Genomic DNA, 17,229 nt, shown 5'->3' on the forward strand with positions numbered 1-17,229 from the left:
AAGGGAGTCACAGACTGAAACAGGTTCCAGGCTCTGAGCGGGCAGTCAGTACAGAGCCTGACGCGGGGCTCGAACCCACAAACCGCGAGATCATGACCTAAGCGAAAGTCGGACGCTTAACCGACTAGGCCACCCAGACACCCCTATAAAAACATTTTTAATAGAGTGTTCATTAAAAAGTGATAGCCAATGAAAAAATAAATAGCTTTGAAACTGGGAAAAACTTTAAAGGACCAGTGGCTTGTAGTAAACAAATACATAACACAGATCCCCTTCAAGGAAGGGTTTGCTTTCCAGCCACTGGGAGTTCAGTTAGCAAACAGCCTCAACTATCAGCTCCTTCAGAGTATGCCTCAGCTGTAGAGAAAGGTCTCTCAAGGTCACAGCTTCCAGAAGCTGGCATCTAGTGACTGAGCAGAGTTGGGGTAAAGGACTGGCCATCTCTGCCCAAAGACGGACGACTCTGATGGGCAGCATTTGCTCTAGAAGTCCTTACTGGGTTGGCTGACTCTCCAGTTTTTGCTCTTTTCTCTGTTTTGGATCACTTCATTCTGGGAAGGTCAGCTGCTACATATGTCATAAGGACACTCAACCAGCCCGGTGGTGAAGTCTGCATGTGAGGAACTGAGTCCTTTCACCAACAACCAATGCCAATTTGCAGGCATCTGACTGAGTCACCTTGGAAGCAGATCCTTTACCTCTGCCAAGCCTTCAGATGGCTATAACCTCAACATTGTGACTGAGATGTCATTAAAAGACCCTGAACCCAGAATCACTTACATAAGCTGCTTCTGATTTCCTTACCCACAGAAACTGTGAGGTAATCACCATTTATTAAGTCACTACATTTTGGGGTAATTTGTTATACAGTAACAGCTAACCAATATTCAATATCATAATATATATTCTATTTTTCTTCTGCTCCAACATTAGTCAGTCAAGAGGGCGGTGTTTGAGGGTAGCATTTTTGGAAAAGAGAAAGGATGCTGAGGGCTATGGACACATGCACCAACTTGTACTTGAGGGTATATAATAAGGGGACCTCTCCTGGAAATACTTGGTTTTCTCTTTAAGTAAGAAGCATAGAATAGCTACTAGAGGAAATGTCAGGCAGTAGAGAAAACAAAAAAACAGGTATAGACAGTACAAATGTATAGTGATTTGATTTACAGGGCTCTTATCTTTCTCCCTCCATCAATTCTGTGGTGTAGGAGTAAAAATGATGAAAATAGCCAGCAACTGAGGAAAGTCCAAGTTCATCGAGGTCTAGAATACTCAGGGCATTGGCACAAGAGGACTGATGCCCTTGGTACTAACATGGGTATAATTTCTTTTATGTGAACACTATGGTTAGTAATTTATACTATAAAATTGTCAATATTTGGGACACCTGGGTGGCTCAGTTGGTTAAGCATCCAACTTCAGCTCAGGTCATGATCTCTGTGAGTTCAAACCACATGTTGGGCTTTGTGTTGACAGCTCAGAGCCTGGAGCCTGCTTCATGGATTCTGTGTCTTCCTCTCTCTCTGCCCCTCCCTCATGCTCTCTCTCTCTCAAAAATAAATAAACATTAAAATTGCCAATATTTGACCATTTTGACATATAAATATGTCAATTTCATATAATTCTACCTATATAACTCTGTAAAGGGTAACTGCACAGGTTCCTTATAAAGGAGTTGAGATAGTTGAGCTCATTAGGGGGAAGAAGCAATTCTCAAGAAATTACACCTTGAGAAAAAAAATCTTAAGATTAAAGGGATTTTTTTGTTGAATACTTTCTACTTCCCAATGCCTAGAACACAATGAACTGTTAAAATCATTTTAAATAGATGTGCATACACATGATTAAAAGAATAAAAATACAAGAGGTATATAAAAGGGAAAAAATGTCTATCTGCATTCATTGTTTTCAGATGCAAGTCACAGAAACTTGTCAGCTGACTAAAACTGGCTTAGATGATAGGGAAGTATTATTAGTTCACTTATTGGAGAGATGAAGGATAGGGTTCAGAGTTAGTTGATATAGCAGCTTGACAGTATTGTTAAGGACACAGATTTTGTCTGTCTTTTTACCCTGCTGTCTAGTCCATGGGCTTTAGCCTAAGGCTGAATTTCTTTTATACTTCAAAGATGGAAACACTTGGGCCTCATGCTTCCTTGTTTGCATCCAACAAGACAGAGAAAAGCTGACCTCTTGTGAACTTAAGAGTGAGAAAGCATAAATCTGAGAAGCTTCCAGCAAACCTCTCCTCTTATTTCATTAAACAGAATTGGGTCACCCATAACAGGTCATTGTCAAGGGAATGGAACCATATTTATACTATTCAGAACCATCCCTGGAGAAAAAGTCAGTTTTCCAAATGCATTTGAACAAAACGGATATGATTGAGTCACCCAGTGTTTATTACCTTGGCTCACACCTGCCCCATATGCCCTTTCACAGAGGCAAAACTATTGCCAGTTTCCTGTGCATCCTTCTAAAGATATTCCATACATGCTCATTTTAGCTCTTCTCTTTTTAGCCTCTTTTTAGAGAAATGGTAGCACAGTACACATTGTCTTACATTTTGCTTTTTTGCATAGTACATTATTGGTAAATGTTTAATAAATGATATACATATTTTGTAAGGCAGATGGCTTTTAAAAATTTTTAAATTAATTTAGAGAGTGTGTGTGTGCACGCGTGCAAGTGGGTTAGGAACAGAAAGAGATGGAGAGAGAGAATCCCAAGCAGGTTCTGTGCTATTAGCACAGAGTCCGACATGGAACTCAATCCCACAAACTGTGAGATTGTGACCTGAGCCTAAGTCAAGAGTTGGATGCTTAACTCACTGAGCCACCCAGGTGCCCTGTACGCCAGATGGTTTTTATCCTAGTTACTCACTTTGCTTGTTTATCTTTTGTACTTCATTAGCATTAAAGTCTTGTTTAAAGTTCTAGCCAATTTCTATTGGGCTAAGGGGCAAATAGGGAGCAGTTTTTGTCTAGATTGAAGCCAGAGTGTTTAATGGGATCAGTGGACGTTGACTGTACAGTAGTGGCAGCAGGGAATAAGAGAATCCTAAGGGTTAGATAAAATAATAGAACAACAACAGTAATACCAAATGTATATTGAGTTCCTCCTATGTTCCATGTTGTGCGAAACATATACTTAGGAAGAATCAGATTAGGTCTCCCTTGGTCAGCTGTGTCTTCCCATCTAAAGATTTTCCTTCAAATGCTAAAGCTTGGGGCGCCTGGGTGGCTCAGTCGGTTAAGCGTCCAACTTCAGCTCAGGTCATGATATCATGGTTCGTGGGTTTGAGCCCTGCGTCAGGCTCTGTGCTGGCAGCTAGCTCATAGCTGGAGCCTGTCTTCGGATTCTGTGTCTCCCTCTCTCTCTGACCCTCCCCTGCTCAAGCTGTCTCTATCTCTCTCAAAAATAAATAAAACATAAAAAAAATGCTAAAGCTTGTGTTAGTGTTTTAATAATGCAGCTTATTCTTGGTAAGTAAAACTCCCAAAAGCTGCATTAAAAAAGATGCAAGTGCTGAGGGACACAGCATGATGATGAAGGATGTGGATGATGAAGTCTAACAAACCTGAATTTCAATCCTGGCTCTGCCTCTTACTAGTGTCACTATGATGATTGGATGCTGGACAATTTTCTTAATGTCTCTGTGCTTCACTATCCTCATCTGTAAAGAAGGGAGATATCAGAGAGCTCTTGTGAGGCTAAATGAGATAGGCATACAAAATACTTTCCATGGTGCCTGACAGAGTAAGCATTCAGTAAGTCTAAACAGAAGTTTGATGGTATGTGGTGACTTCTAAAGAAACAGACCTATCCTAGAGTTTTTTATTATAAATGCAATTACATTGGTACAGTGAGTTTACAAATAAATTTTATTGACAGATAATATACAATAATACATACCCATTTTAAGTATATAGATCAATAAGCTTTGACAAATTAATTTACTCATATAATCACTATAATTACAAAACATTTTCATTACCCCCAAAATTTCTCTTGTGCCCTTTTCAAGTCAATCCTCCCTGCTTGAGACCCCGAGTCACCACTATTTTGCTTTCTATAACCATAGGTTTGTTTTTAGAATTTCATATAAATGGAATCACATTGTATATACTTTGTCTGGTTTCTTTCTCTTACCCTATTTAAAAATTTTTATTAATGGGGCGCCTGGGTGGCTTAGTCGGTTAAGCGTCCGACTTTCGCTTAGGTCATGATCTAGCGGTTCGTGGGTTCGAGCCCCGCGTCAGGCTCTGTGCTGACTGCCCGCTCAGAGCCTGGAGCCTGTTTCAGTCTGTGACTCCCTCTCTCTCTGACCCTCCCCTGCTCATGCTGTCTCTCTCTCTCTCCTAGAAATAAAGCATTTAAAAAATTTTTTTATTAATTTATTTTTGAGAGGGAGCATGAGCAGGGGAGGGGCAAAGAGAGAGGGAGGCACAGAATCTAAAGCAGGCTCCAGGCTCCAAGCTGGCAGCACAGAGCCCAATGCAGGGCTCAAACTCACAAACCGCGAGATCATGACCTGAGCCAAAGTCGGATGCTTAACCAACTGAGCCGACTGAGCCACCCAGCCTCCCTATCAGTCTATTTTTTAGATTTATCCACATTTTGCATGTATGTATATTTTATTGTTGAGTAGTGTCCGATTGTGTAGTTATATTCCAATTTATCAACTAACCAGTTGAGACTCTTGGATCCTTTCCATTCTTTAGCTATTATAAATAAAGCTGCTATAAACACTCATTTTGCGGATACATGTTGTCATTTTACTTGTGTAAATACCTCTGACAGGAACTGTTGAGTTACATGGTAGATAGATGTTTAACTTCTTAAGAAAATGCCAAGCTGTTTCTAAAGTGGTTGTATATTTTACATTCAAATGATGCATCAGAATTTCAGGTACTCCATATTCTCCCTAACAATTAGTATTGCCAGGTTTTCTGATTATCAGCATTCTAGTAGGTGACATATATAATATATATTATACATAGAATATAAATATATAATATATATGTGATATATAGTATATATGTGTATTTTATATATGTGATATATATATATTTGATATATATATATATCAAAGCTGGTTCATCAACACCATATCCATAGTCCAGCCCACTGGGACAGATGAAAAAGATGAAGAGGCAATGGAAGGGAAGCAATTTCCTTTTAAGGAAGTGACCTGAGCATGGCACACATCACCTCTGCTCACAATCCATTGCAAAAACCCAATCACACAAATGTACTCAGCTACAGGGGAGGCTAGGATATGTGATCTCTTACCTGGCACCAAGTGCCATGTAAAACTTAGGTACAGGACCCTGTTTATAAACGGAAGAAAAGAAAAACAGATACTGAGGGAAATCAGTCTCAGATGTAATATATTTATATAGTTTAATTTTTTTTTAATGTTTGAGACAGAGTATGACTATATATATAAGTGTGTATATACATATATATATATATCACCTATAGTCTAATTTTCATTTCCCTAAAGATAATGATGCTGTCATTTCATGCACATTTGGCCAAACCTGTATTTTCTTTTACGATGGTGTACTTTCACATGTTTTGCCCATTAAGAAAACTTCTTTGCAAGTATTACATAATTTTTTTCCTGACTGTGGCTTGCCTTTTCATTTTCTTATTAGTGTCTTTGGAGAAGCCAAAGTTTGAATTTTGATGCTGTCCAGTTGGTTAGTGCTTTTGTGTCCTAAGAAATCATTGCCTAATCCAAAGTCATTAAAATTTTCCTATGATTTCTTCTAGAAGTGTTACTTTTTTTTTTTTTTTAAGTAATCTCTATGCCCAACATGGGGCTCAAACTCATGACTCTAAGATCAAGAGTTGCATGCTCCACTGACTGAGCCATCCAGGCACCCCGAGATGTTAGTTTTAGTGTTTACATTTAGGTTTATGATCCATTTGTATTTAATCTTTGTATATAAGTAAAATAAGGGTTGAGGTTATTTTTATCGATATGGATATGTAATGGTTCTAGTAGGATTTCTTTAAAAGCGAACTATCTTTTCCCACTGAATTGCCTTGGCATCTTTGTCAAAAATCAATGAACCATACATGTGTAGGTCTATATTTGGATTCTCTGAATCATTCAAAAACTGTGTGACTATACTTTGGCCAATTCAACAATGTCTTGATTATTTTAGCTTTTTAGTAAGCCTTGAAATTAAGCAGTTTAAATTCTCCAACTTTGCTACTTTGTATTTTTTCAAAATTATTTTAGTTATCCTAGGTCTTTCGTTTCTGCATTAAATTTTAGAATCAGGCTGTCAATTTCTATTATAAAAGCTGCCTGGGATTTCAACTGGGATTACACTGAATCCATAGACTGATTTGGGGAGAATTACATCTTAAAAATACTGTGTCTTCTAATCCATGAACATGGTGTATTTCTCAATTAGGTTTCCTTTCAGCAGTGTTATGTAATTTTTAGAGTACAAATCTTGTGCAGATTTTGATAAATGTATCTCTATCTTATGATTTTGATACTGTCCTACAATAACTTTATTTTATTATCATAATGACCCTATCTATGAGGTAAATATGAACTTCATTTTATAAGTAAAGAAAACGGGGCTTAACGAGATCAAGAGACTGATTCAATATCATAGGATTGGCTAATCTTATTTCTGGAAATGTATCTTACATATATGCTTTCTCATGTTGAAAATTACAAACACAAGGTTATTATTTCAGCATCATTTGTAATGACATCATTTGTAATGGCAAAAGATTAGAAACAACCCTGAATTTATCAATGGGACTACTAAATAGATGATGATACAGCTTTAAAAGTACTAGGCAGCAGTATAAAAGAATAAGGAAGATAACACCAGTCATATAAAAGGATGAGCAAAATAGTGTTAAATAAACAAAATAAGGTACAGAATGATCTGCATGGTTTTTCTCTATGTAAAACTTGGGATAGGGCAGGAAATAAGAATATACTTATATTTGCTTCAAGTTGCTTTAAGAAAACTCTGGAAAGCTATACCAGACACTAATAAATTATTTGTCAGAGAAAGGAATGGGGACTGGACAGATGATATATGGAGTGGGAGACTTCATTCCATACAATTTTATATTATTTTTTTTAACTATCTGCTGACAGCTCAGAGCCTGGAGCCTGCTTCAATTTGCGTCTCCATCTCTCTGTCCCTCTCCCACTCACACTCTCTCAAAAATAAACATTAAAACAAAATTTAAACTATGTAAATATATTACATCTGACACTCCGCCCCCCCCGCCGCCACCCCCAGTATGTTTTTCATTTCTTCCTTTTACAAACAGGGTCCTGTACCTAAGTTTTACATGGCACTTGGTGCCAGGTAAGAGATCACATATCCTAGCCTCCCCTGTAGCTGAGTACATTTGTGTGACTGGGTTTTTGCAATGGATTGTGAGCAGAGGTGATGTGTGCTATGCTCAGGTCACTTCCTTATAAGGAAATTGCTTCCCTTCCATTGCCTCTTCAGTTTTTCATCTTTCCCATGGGCTAGACTATGGATACAGTGTTGGTGAACCAGCTTTGATCAGAGTATACAAGGTAATAATCAGAACTCGATGGAGCAACAAGATTGCCTATAGGAACGTGGACTTCTGGATGGCCTCAAGAAGCACAGCTGCCAGGCCTCTGGACTGCTCACCACCTCCTGAACTTTTCCTGAGACAACACATTTATCTTTTTAGGGTCACAGAGTTTTGGGGTGTTTCTTTTCTTTAATAATTTTTTATTTTATTTTCTTTTTTATTTATTTTTTAAATGTTTTATTTATTTCTAGCAGAGAGAGAGAGAGAGAGAGACAGCGTGAGCAGGGGAGGGTCAGAGAGAAAGGGAGTCACAGACTGAAACAGGCTCCAGGCTCTGAGCGGGCAGTCAGCACAGAGCCCGACGCGGGGCTCGAACCCACGAACCGCGAGAACATGACCTAAGCGAAAGTCGGACGCTTAACCGACTAAGCCACCCAGGCACCCCTCTTTTCTTTAATAATTTTTAAAAAATTTTACTTACTGAGAGAAAGAGAATGGGAAGGGCAGAGAGAGTCAGCGTGGAGCCTGACAAAGGGCTTGGAACTCACCAACTGTGAGATCATGACCTGAACAAAAATCAAGAGTTGGTCATTTAATGGACGGAGTCACCCAGCATCCCTGGGGTGTTTCTATTATAGAAATAGCCTATACTCAAATCAATATTATCAATTTAAAAAATTGCAAAGCATATGGTATTTGGCAGTGCAGGAACATGAACCCAATTGTTCTGATTCCCAAGCGCATGTTTTTCACTATGGAGGTAGGCTTACAGTGGCTGATTCTATTATCCCCCTAAAGAGTATAATGGTGAGGCATGAAGCATAATCTGCTAAAATTTATCATAACAACCAACCAGTATCTACTTATGTTGATCTAGGTAGACTAAATGAAAACAGAAGAAACTTGGAATAAAGTGCTGGTGATTTTTGAAATCTCAGGTTGGAAAGGGAGAATTAATGGCAAAGCATACGGAACTTGGAAAAAGTAACAGAAGGAAAGGAACACAGTCGAACAGATATTGGTAGATGAAATAGCAAGGAACTCATGACTGAAATAAGGAAGTATTACCTCATTCAAAAGGATCAAACCTGCAAGATAAAAAATGTAGGTGCAGAGTAACCCCATGCAATAGAATTATTCCGCTGGTAGAAACTGATAATGGCAGGATGGTAGCTGGTGAATGAATAGGTTGAGACAAAAGGTGAGAATATAGAAGTGATACTGCTGCCAGAATATACAGGTGTATGTACAGGATTCTCTTCTCAGTAGCAATATCTAGCAGTCAGAGGGACTTCCAACTACATATTTTTTTAGGCTCATAGAGGCAGAAAAAAAACCCCAAAAATTGACATGGCAATGCTGGCCTCAGGGAGAAAGGAATTCTCTGATAAATTATGGGTGCCAGCACCAGGGTAACTGACCCTACTCCAGGGCTGGCTGCCAAAGAGAGCGACTAGAGTCCAAGTCCTCATATTCCAGGGAGCATGTCATTTCACAGGGTGATTCTTAACAAGATCAGATTTTAAAAGAGCATATATTAAAGAGTGGCACAAGCCTACAAGGATGGATACTTTCCTGTAGGCTTATCCTGGATAATTTTTTCTTTTAAAAAAGAATACCAAGGAATTTCCAGATTTTTTTTTTTCAAGTAATGTTTGCCACAAGAGGGTGAACAAGAAAGGATGAAACCCACTTTTTGGGTTCTGAGGATATAATGCTATCAAATGACAAAAAAAAAAAAAAAAGGACAGGGGGCAAGACCCCTCGATTTTTGTCTCCTCTCTCAAAGACAGTAATTTTTTAATGAAAAAAATTCATTTTAATGATTAAGAGGCTACTAAAATCCCATGTGGTAAATGAGCAACCAATTGTTTTAAGTGAGTTAAACTTTCCAGGCCTAAATGAATTATCCATGAAATACTTTGCATAAGTGATTGTGGAATCAATACCAGTCAGCTTTGGAAAGCCAGAGAAAAGTAAGAAATGCCAGAAGATTAAAGAGGGGCAAATATTGTCCTGATTTTAAAAGAGCATAAAAAGCAAGAGAAAGTTTGAGAATTACTGGTAAATTCACAATGTTTAGAATGGTGGGTTGTTTTTTTTTTTAAAGTAATCTCTACACCCAGTATGGGCCTCAAACTTATAAACCCCGAAATCAAGAGTCAGAGAGACGGTCTACCCACTGAACCAGCGGGGTGACCCCAAAATGAATTTTTTAACAAATGTTTTCACAATAGGGAAAAAGATTGAACTCATGAATGTCAATTTCAGTCTTTTGTTTTCATCTATATCAAGTTCTTCATGGAAAAAAGAACTTATCTCAGATTTTTCAAATAAAGAAACTTAAAGGAACTGCTTCACAACTGTAAACCCTTAGTAGTCTAGTATGATTGACTACCAGAATAGCAGTATCAACATCACCTGGGAGCCAGAGGGAACTGGAGACTCTCAGGCCCCACCAGACCTAGTAAATTAGAATCTGCATTTAAAAAGGATCCCTAAGGGGCACCTGGGTGGTGGAGTTGGTTAAGCCTCTTGATCTCAGCTCAGGTCACGATCTCACAGTTCATGAGTTCAAGGGCCGCATTGGGCTCTGCACTGATGGTGCAAAGACTATTTGGGATTCTGTCTCTCCTTCTCTCTGCCCCTCCCTGAGTTGTGCTTGCTGTCTCTCTCCCTCAAAATAAATAAATTTAAAAAAATAAAATCATTTAGGATCCCTAAATGATTCACAGGTACTAATATTTGAGAAGCACTGAAGTAGGCAAAGTTAGAAGGACAAATAAGAGATGGCAAGGCATCCCAAAACTAGTAACATTAAGAAGCCATTAGTACTCCTAAAGCTAAAGGAACAAAGTAGAATGTCTTCCTTGCTCTCTCTCCTGTTCCACCTCCTTGGTGAACCCTTTCCTGTTCTGACAGGCAGAGTAATAGTTCCTTTTACTATACTTTAAAATCCCATAATTCATATATCTTTTCTGGGATTTGTCTTTTCTATCAGAATTGTTTAAACATCTCTCAGCAGACTGCACACTGGTTAAGAGTCAGAGAGGCAGCTGCATTTAAAATTTTTTACTTCCTACCACAGTATAATCTAAAAAGGTAATCTAATCCCTTAGCAACTCTATTAGGGAGGAACTATTATTAAAAAGATTTTAATATGATAAAATAGAAGTGCTGAAAGGTTAAATAATTTGCCCAAGGTCACACAGTTATCAAGTGGTAAAGCCAGGATTTTTGAACCTAGGTTATAGAATGATTATTTAAATAACTTCACAATGAGAAATGACATTCTGAAATAGCCTTCTTGGCCAAAAGTAATTAAATTGTATTTTTATTAAATATATTTATGCCTACCTGCCAAAACAAACAAAAAACTGGGTGGGAGGAATTTAAGGCAGTCCTCCTTGTCAGTGAAAAAACTGAGGCAGAAGTGGGGCAAATTGTGATGATTTTGTCCTAAAAGGGTTTCCTCTAACAATGGAGCTGTTGAAATAAATGTCTTTAAGCTGTTGTGATGAGAATAAACTAACCCACCCACCAAGGCAGGGAGTTCATACTCTTAGAATCTAATCAGAGGTTTTCAACATAAACTCTTACAAACTGAAGAAGTAAATAAAAATAAAAACAACTCATTAAATCCTGCCATCTGGTCTGGTCAACATAACACAAAATGGAGAGCTGGTTTCCAATTGCCCTTACATCTGGTTGGCAAGGTGAGGAGGGATGTTTTCGTGGGGTTTACGTGAGACCTTTGGTCTGTGGGCAGTGCCACTGTCTAATCCTCCCTAAGGGAGAAAGAAAAAATGGCTATATACAGAGAGCAGATCAAAGTATTTCTCTTTTCCCCTTCTCTTTGCACATCACCCATCCACATGGGAATATTAATTCAACACTTAGAGAGGGCCTACTGTATGCATGACATAAATGTTGGTCCTTGTCCTCAAAAGGCAGATCTTGGTCAAACTGACTCCTGTTCTGTGTTAGTCTGGGCCCGCCCACCACACCAGGTCTCCATTCAGAGATCCTCATCTTTCTTTCATAGGTACTCTCATTACTGCGGGTGGAATTCAGCACCGAGCCCCGCAGCCCTTCCCAAGGCCACCCAGCGTCTGCTTCACAGCAGCTGGACCCACGCCCGAAGCCCCACTCATCTTTAGCCAAAGGCGGGCGCGTTCGAATCCTGCGGCCCACAGTGGGACAGAGGCCGACGCACGGCCCAGAGAAACCTGGGCGCTTAGGTCACACTCTGAGACGCCTCAGTCTAAACAGGCGGTTTGTCTTCCACCTGATTCAATAGGCCCAAGTTTTCCCGGAGGGCGCGACCGCGTGGGCTTATCACCGCCTCTCATCTCCGCACCACACTTCCCCCCCCTCTCCAATCCCGCTGCAGGCAGGCTGCTCTCCCCAATCACCTTGGCCTCGTGCGCGGCCCCTCCGGCTCCACGCGGGGCCGCGGTAACCCACAGCACCTTTGGCACACCTCGCCACCCAGCACGCGCCGGAACCCTGCCACTCCGTCCGCCACACAGACACGCAGTAACGCCCCGACACCTGCTGCACAAGCCTTTCCCCACAGCCGAGTCTTCCAGCCCCACGCGGACGGAGTGGCGCCTGGCGCTGTCGCCGCGTCCCTCCCCAGCCGCAAGCCCGCCCGCGCGCCTCCGCGTCGTCGGGTCTGTCTCCAGCAAGCGAATGCGGTCGGCTGAGCCCCCACGGGTGACCAACGAGCTCCCGTTACACCCGGGGAAGGCCTGGGCCCCACGCTCCGCGGCGGCCAACAGCTGCGTTAATTCTCCAGCGGGGGCGTTCTTTTCTTCCTCTCCAGCAGGCCGTGGTTGGGTCGTCCGCAGCAACTGCTATGGCCTCTTCCTCTCCACGGTGATCCCCTACCCAGCCGCGCGCTTTCGTGACAGCTTCTAGCTGCCTGCCTTTTAGACCCTCCCTCACGAAAAGAACGGTGAAGGGGCAACGCTTCCCTCGTGGGGGTCGGCCCAGGCCCACCTCGGTCGCCCACCGAGCTCTCTCTGCCCGCTTGGCCCGCAGCCCTTCCAAGCCGGTTCCTCCGGGTGGAGCGTGCTTGCCCTGGGCCACCTTTCCGCGAGACGCTGTCCCCACGGGCCCGTCTTGCCCCAGTGTCCCTTCACCTTCTCCGCAGCCTCTCCTCCTCGGTGAAGCGCGTGGCCGAAGCCGAGGCCGGGACCTCCGCGCCCAGGATTTTACTCGGACTCCAGTACGTGGTGGAGCGGGGGATGGCGGCCAGAGTACAGGCTGGGGTAGTCTCGGTGGCACCGGAGAGGGTCGTTTCGGGGCCCACGGCTACCTTCGCTGGGCGCGAGTCCTGCCGCCGGAGCCCGCTGACCCCGGCTGCAGGCCCGCGCGCCATCCCCCTCCCACCGTCTCAGCCCGTGCACGCAGACTCACACCCCTTCCTGGGGAACCGAATGGTCTCTTCCAGGCGGGTGGCCATGTTGCTCTAATAAAGCGGGAGGGGCGGAGGCGTGGGGGGAGCAGATGCCGCTGGCCGCGAGCGCGAGCTGAGTGCTAGCAGAGCGCAGCCGCGAGGGAGGCGCGGGGGAGGCGAGCCGGAGCCGGAGCGCTAGCAGCCGCCCGTGTTGGCGGAGAGCACCCGGGCGCAGCCGGAGTCGGAGCCGCAGCCGCGATGGCCGTGGCAGTGGGAAGACCGTCTGTGAGTGCTGGGGCCTCACCACCCTCGCCCGCCGCTCTTGTGGCGCCGGGGTGGTCCCCGCGTTCAGGCGGGTGCGGGCGGGGAATGCCGGGGCGGGGGCTCCGGATGGTGGCGGCTGTGGGTGTGTGCATGAGATTGGGCGCGCGTCTGGAGCTGAGGGGAGGGCTAGGCGACCAGAGGCTGGGCTACTACGTGATGCAACAGGGTATCGCCTCCTCGGGCCCGGATTGCGGAGATGTGGGAGAGAAAGGACCCCTTCCCTCTTTTCCCTTTAAAGGGTTTCTTTTGGCCACGGGGCTTCTCGGCCGCCTCCCTCTCGGCGTGCACACCTTTTCACTCGTGACAGTCGAGAGAGGCATCGAGTGCGGGGGTTTCCTCCTGGCTCCCCGTGGCCGAGGGGGCGACCGGGGCATGGGAATTGTGCCCCGAAGCGCGCTGTCACCCAGCTGTAGGAGCGGGTCAGAAATAGAAGGGTGGGATTTCCGGGGTGGCTTCCCCATTGTGAGATCCGGGACACCCCCAGGCACGCACCCGGCTGACCTGGCCCTGCCCAGGATGTGGACAAAAGCCCTAGATACACACACACACACAAAGTTTTCACAAGGCCCCCTTGTCGTGGTGGGTGGAAGTATTAAAATACTTCGAGGTTGGAAGACCGGGGGCGGCGAACCGAGGAGGCAGGGACGCGAGGAAGAGGAAGGTTAGGGCGGGTGAGTGGAGAACCCGGTGCCCGGAGCGAGGGAAGGACCGAGGGTGCGCTCCCTCCCCGAATTCGCCAGCCGGGCAGAGGCAGCGCCTCGTGGGGCGCAAGGCAGGCTCGCGGTTCAGAGCCCGACTTTGAGGGTGCGGTCTCGGTTGGTGCTCCGCGTCTCCGGGTGGACGGCAGGAGGGAGGAAGGGGCGGCGGCGGCCCTTCCTTTTTCATTGGAAGGAGCAGAGCCCGGTGGGAAAGGCGGAGTCGTCCTTCCTCGTCTTTCCCCGTTTCTTTGTCGATGTTCGAAGTCCACTTTCGCACCGCCGGTTTTGGGGCGCGCCTGGAGCGAGGTTTTTCCCGCTCTACCACCTCCTTCCTTTTCCTTTTCTCATCTGCCTCCATCTGTGTGGCCGCAGGTGGTGGCTGGAGATGCCTTGTAGTTCCGCGTGAAAGATTTACAGACATCCTGGAAGGTCTGAAGCCCCAGGGATGCAAGGCTGTGCTCGGACTCCCAGCTCTTTCTGGAACTCCTCTCCAGATACACGCGCCTTTTGCTGCCCCCGCCCCCACCCGGCCCCGGGAAGTTCGCGGGGTTCTTCTGCGTGCTCTAACTCGGTTTGGTGGTTTGGCCGCAGAGGTGTTTTCCGAGAAGTTCTCCACTGTCAAAGTGTGCTGTGGTCCTACTGAAGCGTTAACTGGGTTTTTGGGGCATTTTACACTCTAATATTTAAAGACCTAAAACACTTAAGAATTCAGGTTTCCTCTTGCACACAAGTTGTGTCCTTGATAATTAGTGGTCGTGGATTATTGTTACTGAGGGAATTTACAGAGTCTCTGTGCTAATCCCTTTATTTTTCTGGCGGGGGAAATTGAGGCACAAAGAGATCAAGTTTATCTGGTTAACTTACTCCCTCCTCTCTCACTGTCCCACACTATGTATTTCCAGGGCACATATTTCCATAACTAAAATAACTGATATCTGCTTGAGATAATTGGATAGTGTCTAGGAATGCAAATTTGGGGGGGGATGTTCAGTAATACCTATTGCTGGTTCATTCTTGAGGCTTGGGGGAGGTAGAAGAAATAATTTGCTGCACATTTTCTATAAATTAGTTAGTTCATATATGTCAGTTAAAAAGGAACAGTATGTGGATTTAAGATTTAGTTGTGTGGCCGTAATCATATCCAACACCAGGTCTGCCAACCAGATGTGAGCTTAATCCCACAGAATTCTTCTCTGAGACTTCTTATTCAAATAATAGGGGAGATTCTAAAAAGTGTATGTGTATAGAAGAGGTAACTGCTTTCTCTGCACATTCCCTGTTGTCATTGAATTAAGATTAAATTGCAGTTTAAGAACAGAAGACTTTTTTTGGACTGAGTTGTAACATGGGTGATCAAGAGTTGACTACAAAGTTGAAAAGTCTTTTCATACATTTCCAAAGAATTGTTGAATTGTTTTACTTTGTTCATTCAGTTCTTAAGTGTGATGCCTGTAGTTATATCTTCAATAATTGTGAATGTAGATTTATCCCAACCCAGCTCCAAGGGATCTACACTACATTCTTCATCTTAGAATTCTCTGCCCCTCCTGCTCTTTTATCTATTTTCTGACTTGAACAAATGAAAGGAAGGGTGAGTTGAGAGAAAAGAACCACTCCAAAGTTGATTTATGTATGAATGGAGTTCCCCTAGTTACCCCTTTAGAATTAGACTTTTTTAAAAAGTTGTTTAGGAAAACATGAACAGATCTCCTTTCCCTAAAAACTGCCTCTCTCTTCCAGATTGAAGGAAAGTTCAGTTAGGATAACTTGCTCTCAATTTTAGGCATTCTTAAACTTGAATGTCTTAGCGTGATATCCTAAGTAAATATGAGATTTTACTGGAGAAAAATCCTTGTATGTCAGATGCAGTATTTTCTGTCTTATATTCAGTTATAACCATTTAAACCTTAAGGCTGAACTAAGATGTTTCTTAAGTGGATTTGTTGGCTGGAAAAGAAAAGCTTCAGTTTAGTGTGATATTGTTTATTTTTGTTCTAATTTCGACCCCTAGCTTCTCCATTTTCTCTTGGATGCTGTTGGTGCTTGGCTCTGAGAAGATCCTAAGATACATCTGTTTCAGAATATAACTAACGATTAGCAAGAACATTTCTCCCCTAGGGACGTGTCCACATTTTGGATGAGTTAGTACTTTTGCATCCAAGTCTCAGGACAGCTATTATCTTTCTTTTCAACAGAACATGGTAATTTACTCTACCTGAGAATCAGGCTTTATGTAGCTGATCCACTCTCTCTTAAGGTGTGGTGTTCAAGTTATGGAGACTAGGAGTTGAAAGGAACTTTCAGAGATTATCCAGTTCAGCCTTCTTCCCAACGCAAAAATATTTCTTACTTTATCCCTAACAGATGGTATGTATTTAAACTTTTCCAGTGGTAGAGATTTCCCATGATATCCTTCAAGAGTCGTATTTAATTATTCTTTTATCTGTGGAGCCAAAAGAAATGGAAAAACCAAGTTCATGTATTCACTCATTTAAAACTATTTACTGAGTTCCTCCTGTGTGCCAGGTACTGTTCTAGGAGCCAGGGTTCCATCGGTGGACAAGACAGACACACTCTTTTTACCTGGAGCTTTTATTTCTGAGTGTCCATGTGTAGTGAGGTGAACTTCAGTGAGTATGGAGTATGTAAGCCATTTAGGGAGAAAAGAAATTATGTGCCTATTGCTGAGTCAGCACTTACAGTGCAGGTAAGGATCTTGTCCAGGAATCATTAGAGACAGTTCCTGAAAATATGGTCTGTTTTCAGCAGGAGGAGGGTGAGGACTGACAGTGAAATGTTATTTTCCCTTGTTAGAAAATTGCCATTTTTTTTAAAATGTTTTATTTATTTCTGAGAGAGAGAGAGAGAGACAGCGTGAGCACGGGAGGGTGAGAGAGACAGCATGAGCACGGGAGGGTTAGAGAGAGGGAGACCCAGAATCTGAAGCAGGCTCCAGGCTCTGAGCTTAACTGTCAGCACACAGCCTGACACTGGGCTCGAACCCATGAACCGCAAGATCATTAACCTACTGAGCCACCCAGGCGCACCCAAAATTGCCATTTCTAAGACTGTCTGCTGTGGCCCTTGCATGAAGGATTTTGGCTCTTTTGTACCTGGCAAAAGATTAATGAAGCTGAAAAAGGTCCAGGGGATGGCTCTTTAAATGATAAAGGGACTGTCATCTAGGGGGAGGTCTTTAAAAATTAAAACTCTTTAGTCAGTGGTGTAAATTATGCA

General features: G+C 43.3%; 1 protein-coding gene across 7 annotated transcripts in view; it reads left to right on the top strand.

Moving 5' to 3' along the window:
• The first annotated feature begins 13,092 nt into the window (after positions 1-13,092).
• SEPTIN11 (septin 11) overlaps positions 13,093-17,229 on the top strand; it is a 90,426-nt gene continuing 86,289 nt past the window's right edge. For all 7 annotated transcript variants that reach the window (XM_039230955.1, XM_039230959.1, XM_039230962.1 and 4 more), the window contains exon 1: positions 13,093-13,255. In XM_039230955.1, the coding sequence (XP_039086886.1) occupies positions 13,229-13,255 (27 nt within the window). In that variant the 5' untranslated portion in view covers positions 13,093-13,228. The remainder of the gene's footprint in view (positions 13,256-17,229) is intronic.

Source organism: Hyaena hyaena, unplaced genomic scaffold (genome assembly GCF_003009895.1).
Source record: "Hyaena hyaena isolate Hyena2069 unplaced genomic scaffold, ASM300989v1 scaffold_54, whole genome shotgun sequence".
NCBI lineage: Eukaryota > Metazoa > Chordata > Mammalia > Carnivora > Hyaenidae > Hyaena > Hyaena hyaena.